Source organism: Peromyscus maniculatus, chromosome 9 (genome assembly GCF_049852395.1).
Source record: "Peromyscus maniculatus bairdii isolate BWxNUB_F1_BW_parent chromosome 9, HU_Pman_BW_mat_3.1, whole genome shotgun sequence".
Lineage (NCBI taxonomy): Eukaryota > Metazoa > Chordata > Mammalia > Rodentia > Cricetidae > Peromyscus > Peromyscus maniculatus.
The window spans coordinates 99,258,829-99,275,755 of record NC_134860.1 but is presented as its reverse complement, the minus strand read 5'-3'; the positions used below and the strand labels follow the sequence as shown (position 1 = coordinate 99,275,755).

The following is a 16,927-nucleotide window of genomic DNA, read 5'->3' as shown; positions in this document are numbered from 1 at the left end:
ATGTTGAAGTGTTTATGTAGTTCTACCATTTAGTTTGCTATTTAATGCTAATGCTGACAAAGCAAAATAAGGACTGGTAACTTCTAAAGATTTAATATTAAGGGGGAAAGCCTAAAATGACATAAGGTAGAAGAGCAACAAAAATCACCAAGGAAAGGGGAAAAACACTAACAACCAAGTACAAAGACACAAATATCATATATATTAAACATATAACCTCTTTACCTATAATCCCCTGGCTGGTGAGTGAGAATAAGAACACACTTGAAACACCATTCCTGACTTTATAGAAATGTACTAAAGTACCCAGGACAGTTCCACTGGTGTTTGAATAAGTATTTTCAACTCCATATTAAATTTCCAAATTCAGAGTCACAGACTGAAATACTTTGTATTTCCCAAACATGACTCTGTACTAGACAACCTCTCAGTGTTTGTAATTTGTCACTTTTGATAAGAAACGTGATCTACCAAATTAGGAGAGACACCAAAAAGTGGTAAATGCCTCTTATATAAGTACACATCCATATTGATATAAATTACCTACTTTTATAAGTACAAACACTTTAAAACTGTGTGTGGAAGGGGTTTTTATTTGCTGCCTGTTTTTTCTTCCTTTTCCCGTTTTCATTTTGGTGGTGCTGGCAATGAAAACTGTGTTCTTGCTAGTAATAAGTCACTGGTGTTGATTAGGACTGCATGCTTTTTAAATGCAGATGACTCACTAAAGGAAGAAGACAGGAGCTAACTCATTTTTGCCAAAAAAGTAGATCATAAAAATCACTAGTTTCAGAAATTCCGATTCAAACAACAGCTCATTCTGCCCCCACACGAGGTCAGTGCATTCTGACCTCACATAGCATCGCCTAAGAAAGCCCAACTATTTCAAGCATGCTGACACACGCCTATAATGTCAGCCTTTTGTGTCATGCACCACAGCACTATATCAGGGCATTAAAAGACCCCAGATAGAATTCTAGCATCAAGAAGCCAAGGCAGGATTACAAAATAGAGGCTAACCCGGGACTACATACTGGGATCCCGTTTGAAAATAACAACAACAAAAACCCTAAAAATATAAGAAGCCGCAGCTATAAACAAGTGACTTTTTTTTTTTTTAATGGCTCATTACTCCTGGAGTCTGAGGATCGATCTCTACTGCTTATTTAGTAATCAAAAAAGATGACAACACTGGGCTAATGCAGTGAGGTTTTGTCTTAACTCTCCCACCAGTTTCAGATCAAGCAAAACCCATCACTAAATTTGTTTGATCTAAAACTAGTAATTTAAGAAACTCCTACAGAGACCATGTATGCGGTGCACACCTTAATCCCACCACTCTGGAGGCAGAAGCAGGGAATCTGTGAGCTCAAGGTCAGTCTGTTCTAAGTGAATTCTAAGTCAGCTAGGACTACATAGTGAGACCCTGTTTCAAAAAGCAGAAGAAAAAAGAAAAAGAAAGAAAAATCCTGACTAAATTTCTATGACTGTTACAAGTATGGAGAAAACAGTTTATTGAGTAATTTGTTTTGTAGAGCCCTCACAGAGGAGGCAGAAGACTTTCAGTGTTATTTATCCTCAGGGCAACTATGGATTTGTGTCACCAAGCAGCAACTCACTGCATTTCGGTGACCTAGGCAGATCTGTCCTCAGAGCAGCATGACTTGAGCGTGCACCTGTCAATTCATCCACATCTCAGTTTTCCCACACTGCCACAAGCACGTCTCCATTTTCACAAGGCCCAAGTTCATCTTAGTGTTCCAAGGTTAAAGTCAGACTACAAGGATGTTCTAAACTGCACTTAACGTTCCAACTCTACTCCATGCACACTGAAATGTAGAGACTAGTATTTCAAAACAGACCTAAGGCAGCTATTTTTCATGCTCAGTATATTCTGTCAATTAAACTGTATCTAAGCTTAGCAATGTTCCTCAAATTAAGTGTGTATTGAAAATAACAGGATCCACATCATCAGTTCCCCCTACTTCCTTAAAATAAACAAAGGAGGTCTGTTTTTTATAAACATAATCAAAATAGCTTATATGCTTTATAAGTTGAAAACCTGAATATTCTTTATTCATGTTTTATAATAAATAACAACTTAAAATTTCAAAGAATAGGCCAGGCAGTGGTGGGGCATGCCTTTAACCCCAGCACTTGGGAGGCAGAGGTGAGAGGATCTTCGTTAGTTCCAGGCCAGCCTGGTTGACAAAGGGAGTTTCAGGACAGCTAGAACTGTTACACAGAGAAACCCTGTCTCAAAAAAGCAACAAAACAAAACAAAAACAAAAACAAACAAAGAATATTCATGAGAATGTTATTAAATGCTACATTAAACCAAAGCCAAGGCAAAAAAAGCTGAAGGTAAAATACCAACACAGAGCTTTATTGTCAATCTTTAATTTAAATCTTTTATTTTATTTAAATCTTCATTTATCTAAATCTTTCTATTTTAATAAGACCTTAAGATTTCCTTACTTCTTAGTTTGCTGATTATATACAAAAAAAGGCATTATTTGTTTTTAAAGACTATTTTTTAACTCAGTATCAACAATCTGCATTTATCAGAAACTGTGTATCTGCTTTACAATTACCTTTTCTGTGATAGGGAAGAGGAGTAACACTGCACACACTGGTCTTGGTACCATGCTGAGAAGTTCAGGCTCCATCCCGTACACATCAACAAACTGCCAGTTAGGATGCAGGCCTAACTGTTTGAGGAACTAGGAAAAGGAAGGCAGCAGAAGTTAAGTGGTAAAGGAAACCCTGCAGAATGTTAACAGGAAATGATGACAAGTACGTGCAGCATCTATAGAAAGCATATAGAAAGGACTGTGATCAAATATTACTGATGTTCAATAAGAATGAAGATGGCACTGTCAAAACACAGCATGCACACCATAAAGACACATAATCCTTATTGTCAGGTACACCACAGTCTGAGAGGTGAAAAAAACACAGGAAAGCAAGTCTACAATGAATAGGGTAGGACAAGAGCAATTTATATCACATAATAGTTAAAACTCATAACATATTAAACAAATCTGTTCTCAAAATCTATTACTTTGGTATTGAGTATGTTAGCCAGGACTTCACAAAGTACATACAAGTCACCTTAAGAACTTATTTCCAGCCTTTATTTTGCATCAATTAAATAATGAATTATTTTAGTGCATCAACAGTTTACCCTGATATCCAAAAATAACTCCTGGAGTTTAATGACAAAGAGCTAAGTATTTTATCAACAAGCAAAAAGTAACATGGCACACAGACACACATGCAGGCAAAATAAATAAATAAATAGATAGATAAATATATAAATAAATAAATAGAAATACAGATAAGAATCTCTCTAGGAAAAAAGTACATGGCATTTATTACATCACCTCTCCATCAAGCTGCAAGGTCTAGAACTACAGAGAAAGCAAGGGTCTCTCTACTATGTCCATTATTCACCACATTACTAGTAATTTCAGGGTTAGTAACGTTCACAGGCATACTTGAAAATATTTCCCTTTCCCTTCTTCATTTCCTCTGTTCTAGGCCATTCTTAATATTCAACCCTACCTAGAAACAAACAAACAAAAGATTTAAAAAAAGCCTCAGTGTTATCTTTTCTCATTGCTAAGGACGCATACCTGGCCAAACCAGGTATTGCTTGAACTGAAATGAATACACTTTAATAGATAACTTTGCCATCTGTATGATTGCATGCTACTTAAGCTTGTTCATGCTGAACTGTGGTGATATTTTATTTGTATGTTAATAAATAAACTTTGCAGCCGGGCGGTGGTGGCGCACGCCTTTAATCCCAGCACTCGGGAGGCAGAGCCAGGCGGATCTCTGTGAGTTCGAGGCCAGCCTGGGCTACCAAGTGAGCTCCAGGAAAGGCGCAAAGCTACGCAGAGAAACCCTGTCTCGAAAAATCAAAATAAATAAATAAATAAATAAATAAATAAATAAATAAATAAATAAATAAATAAACTTTGCCTGGAGATCAGAGGATACAGCCAGCCATAAACAAAAGTCAGGTAGTGGTAGCACATGCCCTTAATCCGATCACATGGCAAGCAGAGTCTCTGTGTGTTCAAGGACACACTAGGGAACAACCAAGCATGGTGACACACGCCTTTAATCCCAGTACCAACTGTAGAGAACTAGAGGCCTGTACAGACAGGCAGTGACAAGGAAGTGAGGTAGCTGGGCTAAGAGCCAATGAGAGGGCAGAACAGCAAGTCAATAAAAGCCTGGGTAGACAGGAAGTAGCTCTCTTGGGAAGCTACAGAGGCGTAGTGAGTTAAGGTTGGCTGGTGTCTCTCATTATTTCCCTGATCTCTACAGCTTTCACTCCTATATTTGGCTCTGTGTTTCTTATTTAATAAGACCGTTTAGAAATTCATCTATACAGAACATTCAATGTATACTCCTTTTTCTGCCAGTTAAAGAAGACTGGGACATTTAGCTCCTTATCTACAATGTGATGTTCATTAAATCAACTTTGCATATTACCCTGACAGGACTCACATCTGTGAAGCAGGCAGGCATGGGGAGTTCAGCAAACCTGGGACTCTACTTGGTGTGGGCTATCCATCCACCTCTCTTCTGATAACAAACTTGACAGCCATTTGTGTACTATACAAATACCCCTTTCAGGCTGGAGAGATGGCTCAGCGGTTAAGAGAACTGGCTGCTCTTCTAGAGGACCTGGGTTCAATTCCCAGCACCCACATGGCAGCTCACAACTGCCTATAACTACAATTCCAGGGGATCTGACACCCTCACACAGCCATACATGCAGGCAAAACACCAATGCACATAAAAATAAATAAATCATAAAAAAAAAAAACAACCAAATACCACTTTCTCTGAACAATGTACCTAGCAGCCTGTTAGCATGCACAGCTCACTCCAAAGAAAGGAAAGGACAATCCAGTCTGAACTGCTTTTGGGTACATGTGCAGTAAAGCAAACTGTGTACTTAAAGTGAACTTTTAGGGAGATTCCTCTATTTACTCTTTTATGTCCATGCGTAACTGGGCATGCATATTATTAAAATCAGATGCATTAGGGAAAGGATGTATATAGTGCAGAAATGATCATAACTTAAAATCTGTCAATTAAAATAGAGAACCACCCAAACTACATCCCTAGTAATTAAACTTCCCCTTCTCCTGAGCTTATAAAAGGAATTCACAAACAATTGGGACTCTGGAAGGACTTACTCATATGGCCTGCTGTTACCTCAACAGTGTACCTCACCTATCCCATCGTTTTATTTTAAATAAAAGTATTCCTGCTGTCTTTGTAAGTCCTTGTGCACTTATTTCAGTGCTTTGAAGAAGATGCCAAGAATCTGGAAAAACCAGGCTGTCCCCCAACTTGTAACATCTAATTGTAAGACCTAAAGAGGCTTAAATTTGTTAATTTTGATGCTCATAAAACCATACTAATATAAAGTTACACAACATGACACACATGACCCAGTAATTCCATGTGTGTAGTACAAAATAAAAAAACATTGTAACAAGAAAGCAACCTGGACAAAACTGCTCAGTTACTGTAAAGAGACTTCAATATAATCTTTATGTCAGCCAAAGCCAACAAAAACAGCGCCAAGCAAGACTCAACATCCAAAGGCAGCAACTGTAGTAATCAGACTGATCAGGAACAAGCTACGAACACAACGAAGATTAAATAGCACACTAGCCTAAATCATAAAAATTATTAAATCTTAACAAGAGTGACAATTTACCTTCTCTTTACTCCTGTCACTAAATAATATAACATAAAGAAACTCACTTCAATTACTACCTATTAAGTAGATTATATATATATATATATATATATATATATATATATATATATATATATCCATCCTCTGGCTCCAGGATGCCAGGAGTCACTCACTGGAAACCATCACACAACACAAGGAATAAACAGTTTAAAAGCACTACAGCTGGGCATGGTGGCAGACAGCTGTCATGCCAGCGCTTGGGAGGCAGAGGCAGGCAGATCTCTGAGTTCAAGGCCAAGCTATTCTACACAGTGAGTTTCAAGAAGCCATGGATACACAATGCGACCCTGTCTTAAAAAACAGCAACAAAGCAATTATGAAAATGTCCTGTTTCTATACAAAACGAACACCAAAGTTGTATTTAAAATAACATATGAAAATTTCAAAAAGATAAATTTTCTAAAAGGTCAAGTACAATTAGTTGAACAGTGTACACAGACTTTTGCTTTTATTGTCTCTTTTTTTTAATGTGTTAATTTACAATAGTCAAATGTAATCAGTAAGTTACAAAATCTATAGGACTAGAACATATTTTAACTTAAATCTCCAAAACTAAGAGGAAACTCAAAATAATAGTCTTAAGAAAGAAACTCAGGACTAGGGGGAGCTCAGGAGGAAAAGTGGTTGCTTCCCTGTCATTTGAGGACTTGAGTTCCAGCCTTCAGAATCCACGAAAAGCTGGGCATGGTGAACACTCTTGAACGCCTCCACACCAACAACAGGACAGGCTAAGACAGGTGAATGCCTGGGCCTTGCTGGCCAGTGTAACCAAATTAGTGAGCTCCAGGTTAAAAAAAGGAAAAGGAGTAAGACAAAAATTAACTGTGCCCATGAAACGTTTTCACAAAGTAACGACATAAGAAATTGCCTGTATGTGCATTTGTAGAACTGTTACTGTTTGAATCGAGCAGGAATCGGATGTTTATAACTTCTAATATCAAACAGTCTTCTGTCTTTTCTAGTTTAAATACTGGACAATAAAGTAACAACAACAACAACAACAAAATTCTAACTGATCAGCTCACTGAAATTTCACAACTCTAAAATTTTGATCAAATTGAGAAACATAATTTATAAATTACAATATGCTGGAATAAAACAATTTTTAGTTTTAAAAGACTACCTGCTGGTAAAAGGAGATGCTATATAAGAAATCTAGGCAGTGTTGATACTATTTAAGTATACTACTATTGTTATGATATGACAATAAATTAGTAGTCCTAAAAATAACTTTTAGTTAACATTCTTTATGCTCTATCACAAATTTGTCACCAGATAAGGAATAGTTATCCAGGCACTGAGCACACAACTATAGTCCCAGCACTCAGGAGGCTGAGACAGGAGATCAACAATGCAGGGCCAGCTGACCTATACAGACTGACGCAGTCTCAAATAAATAAATAAATAAGTTTTCCCTTAAAAAACAAAAACAAAGTAAAAATCCACGGAGAAGAATCGGTTTCCTTTCAACTTTGTCCTAAAACTGCTTTCTCAAGTCCCATCCCCACGAGTCCTCGCCCACCCCACAACCCCCACCCCCTTCAACCCCCGCCCCTGACCTAGGGACAGTGGAGCTGAAGACAGCACAGGGAGGGCCTCAGCTTTTGAAGTGTGCAGCGACAACCACGCTGTCTCTGCTGCAGAGATCTACTTGGGACAGCCTTTGCCCCTGCTTGTTACTAGTTGATTAATGAGTGGAATTATGACATAATTACACTTGTCTAGCAACTGCTTCATATCACCACCAGTAACCAAAGACTAGCAGTGATTGTTATGCATGGAGCTAGGGAAATAAGTTAAATAAGAAATCGCAGCTCAGGAACTCCCAAAATGAATTTTAACAGACTGACTAAAAATAAAACAAGATCAAATTTCCTCAACCCAAGAATAGGGAATCACTGGAAATATTTTATGTGAAAGTTAAAAGAAAAAAGAGATTTTTTTCACTGCATGCTCAATATGGCCTAAGTGAAAATTATCAAAGGGAGACACAATGCTGGTTTCCTCAATGTTGGTTTATTCAGGACAATAAAGCAACAGTCCTCTGTACCAAGCCAAGATGATGCAGCATGGATTATGGAAGAGCCCTGAAGAGCATTCTCTTTCATAAAGGCTAATGATAAGAGGAGGACCCCAAAGACTACGAACAGAGACCCGAGGATTTGGAGAAATGTGCAAGTAGAAAATATGGTGTGATGGTTTCACCGAGAATGTCCCCACGGGCTCACGCATCTGAACACCTGGCCACAGTTGGTGGTGGTGGTTGGGGAGATGTAGGAGGTGCGGTCTTGCTCTAGGAAATAAACCACTGGAAGTGGGCTTTGACCGTTTACAGTCTTACCCTACTGTCTGCTCTGCTTTGTGCTGGAGGTTCAAGATGTGAGCTCTCAGCTTGCTGTTCTGCCCTCATGCCTGGCATCTGCAGCTAATGCTCCCCACAGCCATGGACTCTTCTCCCTCTGGGACTGTAACTCTTCAAGTTGTCTTGGTCAAGCCGTTTTATCACAGCAACAGAAAAGTAATACATATGAGCATGTTCAGCTAAGACTTAAATTACTGAACCTTGGCCTCAGTTTTAGTGACATCAAGAAAGAACAAGTACATTTGTTCTAGATGTTCTGAATGAAAGGACTGATGAACAATTAAAAGTTGTAAGAAAGCAAATTTGTTCTAGTAAAAATAAATATCACTTTACTAATGAAATGTTATTCTCACTGCTATCATAAAAAATAAAATAAAGCACCTTAGAAGAGAGAATTCTGCTCACTGAAATATCAGGAAAGGATCCATCAGCACACTAAATTCCGAGAACAGTTTTCCTGAGCAGGAAAGCAGCTTTCTAAGGGCTACCCACTCTCTGATAACTATGTGCTGACAGCTCCTTGAGGCCATGAGACACTCACAGCATTTCAGCCATCTCTCTCCTCTCAAGGAACTTACATTTTAGTGGCAAAGAAAATAAACACATAGCTGGACATGGTGGCACACGCCTTTAATCCCAGCACTCAGGGGGCATAAGCAGGAAGATCTCCGAGTTCGAGGCCAGCCTGGTCTACAAAACGAGCTCCAGGACAGCTAGAATTACACAGAGAGACTCTGTCTCAAAAAAAAACAAAACAAAAAAACCCAAAAAACAAAGAGGAAAGAAAATAAACGAGTAAGATAATTTCACATAGTAAAAATTTTAAAGAAATTAATTGGATATGGCAGCTCATGCTTACAATCTTAGCTGAAGCAAGAAGACTAAGAGGTCAAAGCCAGCCTCAGCTACATCACAAAACCCTATATAAAAAGAAAAACAGCAATGAGAAAAGAAGGGGTGGAGAAGGAGGAAAGGAAAACAAGTATGTCACCAAAGAAAAACTGGTTCATCTTGAAATGGAGCCATAAATGACCAAAACAAACAAAAAAAAAAAACAAAAAAAAAAAAAAAAGCTGCCATAAAATATCTCAAGTCAAACAACTCAAGGATAGGATAAACAAAGGAAGATTCCAAGTGGGAGGAGCCTCGGCATTTAAACACTGAAGTGCAGCCTGGGCAGAGATGGGCAGCACCTCCTTATGTGGCCTCAGGGAGGCGCTTGCATGGTATTCTAACAACAAGCAGTGAGGGCCACTAGCGTCTGAAGCAGATCACAAGGGGGAGTGTGCATTCTTCTAAGACCAACCCAAAGTGGAGATGATAGCACACGAAGAACAGATCTTAGGGAAGAAATATAAGCCCAAGTACTTAAGACAGCCACAGCAGTCGACAAAGTCAAGGATGGCGGCTTGCACTGTGAAGACCATCTTCAAGATCAGAAGACTACAAAAGGCTTAGACAGCCATGGTCTCACACACATGTAGAAGAGACGTTAACTAAAGAATCAAAGCCACACAGTATGGCATATTCCAAACGGCATGGTCAGGCAGAAGAGTCACTAACATTGGCCTGAGCAAAGGATAGCTGGCGATGCCTTTGGAAGACAGAGGAGGAAACCAGTTTAGAGAAGTATGAGGATGGAAATTCACATTTTTCAGTTCTATTAAGTTTGAGGTGTTATAAGCATGAGATGGGAATATCAAAGAAGTAATTAAATACACAAGAGCTGAGAGGGACGCTGGGCCGTCTATATGGTGACAAGGAGTATAAAAACAACGTAACAGGAAGCATCACTAGGGGAAGACTGCGCATGGCCAAGACTGCTCACCTAGAGGAACCGTATTAGTTCCTTCTCTTGATGCTGTGACCACACACCTGACAACGACTTACAGAAGGACGGGCTGGCTGGCTCACAGTTAGAGGTTACGGTCCATCGTGGTGGGGACGCATGGCAGCAGGGACATGAAGCAGCTGTCACTGTGACTCGTCAGGGAGCAGAGGGAAGACTGCTGCTGTCAGCTCCTCCTCTTGTACTTGAAAACATGCCACAGCACCTCTGGAGGATAACTTCCCAGAGTTGGTGCTCTTTCTGTCATGTGGGTGGCACAGATCGGTCTCAGGTCATCATGCTTGGGAGCAAGCGCCTCTACCTGCCCAGCCACCTCACCCACCTCTTTTTCGGTCTCATTCAGTCCTAGACTCTAGACCATGAAATGATACCCACATTTTGGGTGGGTCTTCCCACCTCTCAAGTAAACCTAAAAAGTCCTCATTACAGATAGACACATCAAGTTGACAATCAAGGTTAACCTCACGGAGCAATTCCTGAGGAACTCCATAGAAGGTAGAAGGGAGATGAAGGGAGATGACCAAGACATAACTAGAGATTTAGAAAAACCACAATTATCAGAAAAGTCAAAATGGAAGCATGATGTTTCAAGAAGGATAGAACAGGTTATTCTTCCAATGCCACTAAAAGGCCATGAGACACAATAACAGAAAAGCAGCCCATGGGTACGTCAGAAGTGTGATCACTAGTAAACTGACAAAAGAAGTTACTATGTGTGGTGGTTTGAAAGAAAATGGCCCCAAAGGGAGTGGCACTATTAGGACATGTCACTTGTTGGAAGAACCGTGTCACTGTGGAGACAGGTTCTGAGGTCTCATATATGCTCATATCATGCCTGTTGACACAGTTTATTTCCTGTTGCCTTTGGATCTAGATGTAAGGCCTCTCAGCTCCAGCTCCATGTCTGCCTGCATGCTTCCTTGCTTTCCACCATGACGAAAATGGACTGAACCTCCGAACTGAGAGTGAGCCACCTCAATTAAATGATTTCCTCCTAAAAGTTGTTGTGGTCATGGTGTCTCCACAGAAACCCTAACTGAGGCACTAGGAAATGATGGGGATGGAAGCGAGTTAGACAAGAGTGAAGACAGGACAGAGGTGAGGTGGTGGCTCCAGCAGGGACAGGTGATGCCTTGGGGAAGTGACAAAGCAGGAAACAGAAGGGAGGCAGAAGCCGCGGGAGACAGGGTATCAAAGCCTGTTTCCCAAAAGTGGGATCTACTTACAAGAGAACTACTCTATTACTGCTTGGTAATCATCTAGGAGATGACCTCCAACTCTGTTTCTACCTTTGAGCATTTACATTAAATAGCAAAACTATGTCAAAGTATGCTTAAGTTTCCTTTAGATATGAAACAAGAAAATGTTACTTCCTCAATAACATCACAACGAAGAATAATTCTAGGGAGGTTCCCTATTTTTAAAAAAAAAATCGCAATTTTTCTAAATTACAACTTAGATGGATAGACAGACAGATAGGCAGACATGGATGGATGGATAGCTACATAGATGATAGACAGACAGACAGACAGACCATACTCGAATCACAAAAAAAAAAAAAATACATGTCAAGTCTAGTATAATGGTTACCCAGGATATCAACTATACTTCCTGTTGCCTTTGGATCTTTATTTTATTCTTTAAAAAGTTGTAATTCTTAATGCTCAGTTATCTGCAACTTTCCACCAGCTACTTTTACCTATTTAAATTTATATATGTAAATAAGGTAGAGCTTAAATTCTTTTTTTAAATGATTTTATTTTAAGTCCAATCTGTAGCATGGCAAAATAACTTTAAAGGAATTGACAGGATACTAAAAAAAAAGAAAGAAAGAATCACTGTCTGCCAGACCTGCTAGACAGAGGGACACCAGATGACACCTAGCAGTTAACACTAACCTTCATGCTGTAGACATACAATGAGTATCCTAATGTAGCACCAGGCATCATCACAGAATAAAACAGTACTTGCTCAAACTAAGAGTTAATAAGGCCTGTAACTGCCAGATGGTTAACACAGTGAAATCAAGATTAGGCTCCTCTTGTGATCCCATTAGGCTAAAGAAATAAGAAAAACCAGGGAGGGCTGAGCAAGGTGTGGTGCTTGTAACCTACACGAGGCGGGCAAAGGCGGGACCATGAATTCAAGGCCTGCTGGGATAAATCTCCAAATCACTAGTCAGTTAACCAAATTTCTACTCATTTTCCATCCTCAGTCCTGTGCAAAACATGGACACTAATGAAACACAAAAATTCTGGTTAAAGCTAACTAAGATACAAACACATTATCCAATAATGAAAAAAAAAAAAATTGAGACAGTCTCACTCTGTAAACCAGGTTGTCTCAAACATTTGATTCTCCTGCCTCAGTCTCCCTGGTGCTAGCATTATACCTGCAAGCCACCATATGTGGCTTAAAAAAATTTAAACCAAAGCACAGCAAATACGGCATGCAGTTATATCTCTGGTTAAGTCAGTTCAAAAGGGCCTCCGGTCACTAGCCAACCTAAGCTCCAACCCCAACACCTTGTTAATTTTTTTTTTCTTTTTTAGGTTTTTTGAGACGGGTTTCTCTGTGTAGTTTTGGTGCCTGTCCTGGAACTAGCTCTGTGGACTAGGCTGGCCTCGAACTCACAGAGATCCGCCTGCCTCTGCTTTCCAAGTGCTAGGATTAAAGGCTATTAATTTTTTTCATTGCACTTATAACAACTGCTAAAGATTTATTTTGTTTTACTTTCTGTCCTGCCATTGGATAGAAAAACAAGAATATTTTAATCACCAAAGCATAACTAGCACCTGTTCAGACAACTAACCGGTCATGCGAAAGGTAATCTCAAAATATTGTTTAATTAATATGAGTAAATGCATTTTATAATTTATCAAAGTCATCTAGGAAGGCGGTTCTATACCAGCTGAATCATAGGCTTTAAGTGTCCAGTTATATAAACTTGTTTATTGGTTGCTTAAAACAATAAATAGTATCATTTTAAAGGTTTTTTAATCAATTGATAAGGCTAATCACACTGATTGATTTTGAATGGTAAATCACTCTTCAATATAAGAAAAAGCTGCTCTTGGTTATATGCTTATGCTTTTCTATAGCTATTGTTGAAGGCTTTTAGAGCCATATTCACAAGACATATAAGTTCACAGTTTCTATTCTCATGGTTTGGGCACCAGAGTAATACTGGCCATATCGCTGCCCCTTTATCTTTTTATATAAAATTAGTCTTACTTCTTTCCATGATCAGCTGAAGAAATGCAAAAATCACTTGGGGAAATTAAACATTAATTCATAATAAAAAGCTTTCCAAATGAGGAAAGAGTGGGAACTTCTTTGGCCTGAGGAAGAGCCACTACAAAATACCTAGAGCTGCCACGATTAGAGTGAAAGAGTAAATGCTTCACCAGCTAAGATGAGAAACAAGCTGCCTCAGATCCATGTGTAAGGCATTTCCAAGTGCAACAAGACAAGAAAAGGAATAAAGCTGTTTAGAATGGGAATAAGCAGCTGACTTCAGAGAACACAAATGTCTGGAAATCCTCAAAGAACCTACAAAAAAGAGAGAGACACATCGCAACTAATACATGGATTTAGCAAGGTAGAGGATATGGGCACATTTTTAAATTAGATTTCTATACATAGCAAAGAACTCAAAAATAAAACTTTAAGGTAATACTATTTACAAGAACACCCCAAGACCATCAAATCTGTAGGCATATAACAAAATTTTTCCACATGTTCAAACAATCAAACACTGACATAAGAAATCAAAAGCCTAAGTAATGAGATAGACACACTTCCTTCAGAGACTACAAGATCCAAGGCAATAAAGATACATTCCTTGAAACGTATCTATCCACTTGACACACTCACCATCAACTTCTGTAGAAACTGACAAGGCTTCTAAAATTTATCTGAGAGGTAAAGTAAATAGAAAAGCCTAAACAATTCTGAAAAGGGACAATGTTGGATTCACACTGTTTGAGGACTTAGAAAGCTACAATAATTAGGATGGTAGTGGTAAAAAGACGGGCCAATGGAACAAAGATATTTACCTATCAGTAAAGTGTAAAAATGAGTCTGGATTACGACTGAAATAAACATCTCTTTCTAGGCACAGAAGTTGCAAATTCTGATTTCTTCAGACTTAACGATTTTTCTCTTGACAAAGAAAATAAAACGTGTTGGGAAAAGAGATGAGCAAATCTCAAAAGGGTGAGAAGCAAAGAATGTTGACATTCTCAGGAAAAGGTACTTTAAGCAGTAATACGAATGGTAAGTGCTGCGTTTCAATCACCTTACTAAGGAGGTAAGAACTAGACAGTAACAAGAACATACAATAAGCTCAAACAAGATAAAGGGAATTGGGCCAATGAGTAAAGGCCCTTACCAGCATCGAGCATGAGGACCTGTGTTTCATCCCAAGGCCCCACCTGAGGGAAGGGGTGAACTATTGGCCTCTGAACCTCCACATGCACATCACCCATCCACACACAAAATACATAAATGTAATAAAAATGTTTTGAAAAAAGACAAAGGATGTCACCTCGAACATAAAGCCTGCATGCTTTATATAAGGAATGTGCTTAAAAGCTTTGAAAACCAAAATCCATTTAAAAATACAACCAAACCAACAACTGGAGGCGAGGAGCAGGCTGGAGACCCAGTCTCAGTCCAGGCTGGAACTCAAAATTCTCCTACCTCAGCCTCCCACATGTTGATACTACAGGCATGGGCCACGATGTTTGGCCTCAAAAAAAATTTTTTTAAGTAGATGATAAATCTTTATCCTTTGGTGATGAGAAAGATGGGGGGGGAGGAAAATTACGTAACAAACTAAGAGCATGGTCAAAGGTGAACTAAATGTTGAAAGCAGAAAAAAAAGTATATTATACCTAAGACAATACATACCTGTGCAAATAAAAAAATTAAACTAATAGCTTTTTTTTTCTAATTTGGGAGCTGATAGGCATCCCCACTTGCCATTCCCTGCCCCAATCTTCAGTATCCAAAACCAAGTTTCTTTTAAGAGTAGCAGGTGGCCAAGAACTGCATGACAACGATTAAACCGGGCTCTGTATGGTACAAAAGGCAACGACATGGTTTTTAAAGACTGGAAGAGAAAGGGGGCGTGGCGGGGAAGAGAAGCAACTTGATGGTGCAAGAGATGACTGGAGGGTGATTTCATTGTACAGGTTGTTAGATGGAATTAGCCAGAAAACTGGGTGGGCAAGTTTACGAGGCCGGGAGTCGGGAAGTGTTGGCAAATTAGTCACCTAGAATGGACAGGGGCAGGGAACATGCAGGAACGCGACATCAAGGAGACAAACGAAGAGGGAAGAGGAGCCGGGGTATACCATGGGAGAGTTCACCAAACCTCAGACCCCAAGGCCCCAGGCGGCGTTGGTGACCTGGGGTCCCGCGCGGTGGGGGACAGAGGTTCACGGCCATCTCCAGGAGCCAGGTGGTGGCCTGAAAGGGGCGGAGCCGCCCACGGCCACAGGCCGGCGGGGATGGAGGGAGGGGACCCTCCCGGGATGAGATCCCCGAATCCTCGGGGGTGCAGAGGTGAAGGCCAGCAGCGAGGAGGCTGGCGGGGAAGGCAGAAAAGGACTCCGGGGTCCGTCCGGGGTGACAGACACCGCACTCACCTGGTTGGTGACCTGAAACGAGACAGAAGAGGGTTTTAGAGACGCGCGCGCGCGACCCGGCGCCGGCCGGCCTCCCGACTCGCTCGGCCCCGGGCTGCGGCTCCCCCCAGGCCGCGCTCACCTCGGGGTTGGCCTCCAGTGGCAGCCAGCGCTGACCCTCCATGGCTGCTCCGCCGCCGGCCGCTCTCCAGCTCTGACAGCCGCTGCTGCCGCCGCCGCCGCCGCCGCCGCCGCTTCCGCCCCCGCGCGCTCCGGCCGGCACCACCCACGCGCCGCCCCGCGGGGGGAGCTCAGCGAAAAGAGTTCCACGACCCCCGGGGATCTTAGCCTCGCCCAACGGAGGCGCAATTCGGTGACGACTGCTTCAATTGAACAGATCGATTGAACGGGAGCAATATGGTCTGTTTCCTATTTCACGAGAGAAACAAAGCCGGAATCAACAGGGAGCGCTCCCCTCACACTTGGACTCTCCCTACCCGAGCGAGCCCCCGAGTTTTACGCATGCGCCCCAGGCCGGCCTGGGCCGCGTGCTTGCAGGCGCTCGCCTTCGTGCAATGCTAACCAGAAACTCTAGGGGGCGCGCCACGGATTCCCACTGTGAGAGTGGGACGGGGTTTGCTAGCCTGAAGAAGGCAGCCAAGCCAGAGGTTGACTCCTTGGAATCATGGTCCTCTTGCTTCTTTGTGAGGATACTGAGATGATCTGTTGGCCTTATCTGCTATCGCACTGACGGAGATACAGGTAATAGGCAGGTGATCGATATAGGTGATAGGTAGATAGGTACTCAGTTCTGCTTGAGAAACAATACAGAGCCAGTATGAAAGATGAGTCAGACAATGTACTAAGTGTTGGTACAAACGGAAGGACTTAAGCAGGATTTTGAATGTCCCTTCTCCATTACACTAAATGTCAGGATGCAAGATGTAATAAGAATTTCACTTTCTTCACATTTTTAGGGTTTAACTCAATGGCCAGTGCATAGTAGATTTGCAAAGACTATTTGAGGAATGATGTTGGAGAGGTAGCTGAATGGTAGAGCACTTCTCTATCGTGCACGAAGCCCTGGGTTCCATCTCAGTATCACAAAAGGTAGGGGAATAGCATGATCGTGTACGCGGAAATATCATTTATCACTTATGTGGGAAATGCAGAAGAAAGTATTAAGGTAGTATTCATGGCGACAGAGAAGCAGATGCAGATTACAAAGATATTATTACAAGGAGCAATTCTTTTTGATATGTAGGAGTCGAAAATCATGACTCCAGAAT

The 16,927-nt window shown here is 40.9% G+C and overlaps 1 protein-coding gene across 3 annotated transcripts in view; it reads right to left on the bottom strand.

The window, feature by feature from the left end:
• Nucleotides 1–15,907, bottom strand: part of Uchl3 (ubiquitin C-terminal hydrolase L3) — a 48,819-nt gene extending 32,912 nt beyond the window's left edge. For 2 of the 3 annotated variants that reach the window (XM_076545461.1, XM_076545459.1), the window contains exons 1-3: nucleotides 15,781–15,907; nucleotides 15,660–15,671; nucleotides 2,595–2,723 (exon numbers count right to left, since the gene is read on the bottom strand). In XM_076545461.1, the coding sequence (XP_076401576.1) occupies nucleotides 2,595–2,723; nucleotides 15,660–15,671; nucleotides 15,781–15,822 (183 nt within the window). In that variant the 5' untranslated portion in view covers nucleotides 15,823–15,907. Of the gene's footprint in view, nucleotides 1–2,594; nucleotides 2,724–15,659; nucleotides 15,672–15,771 lie in introns of all 3 variants that reach the window. The other variant, XM_076545460.1, reaches the window with a different exon arrangement.
• Nucleotides 15,908–16,927: the final 1,020 nt, after the last annotated feature.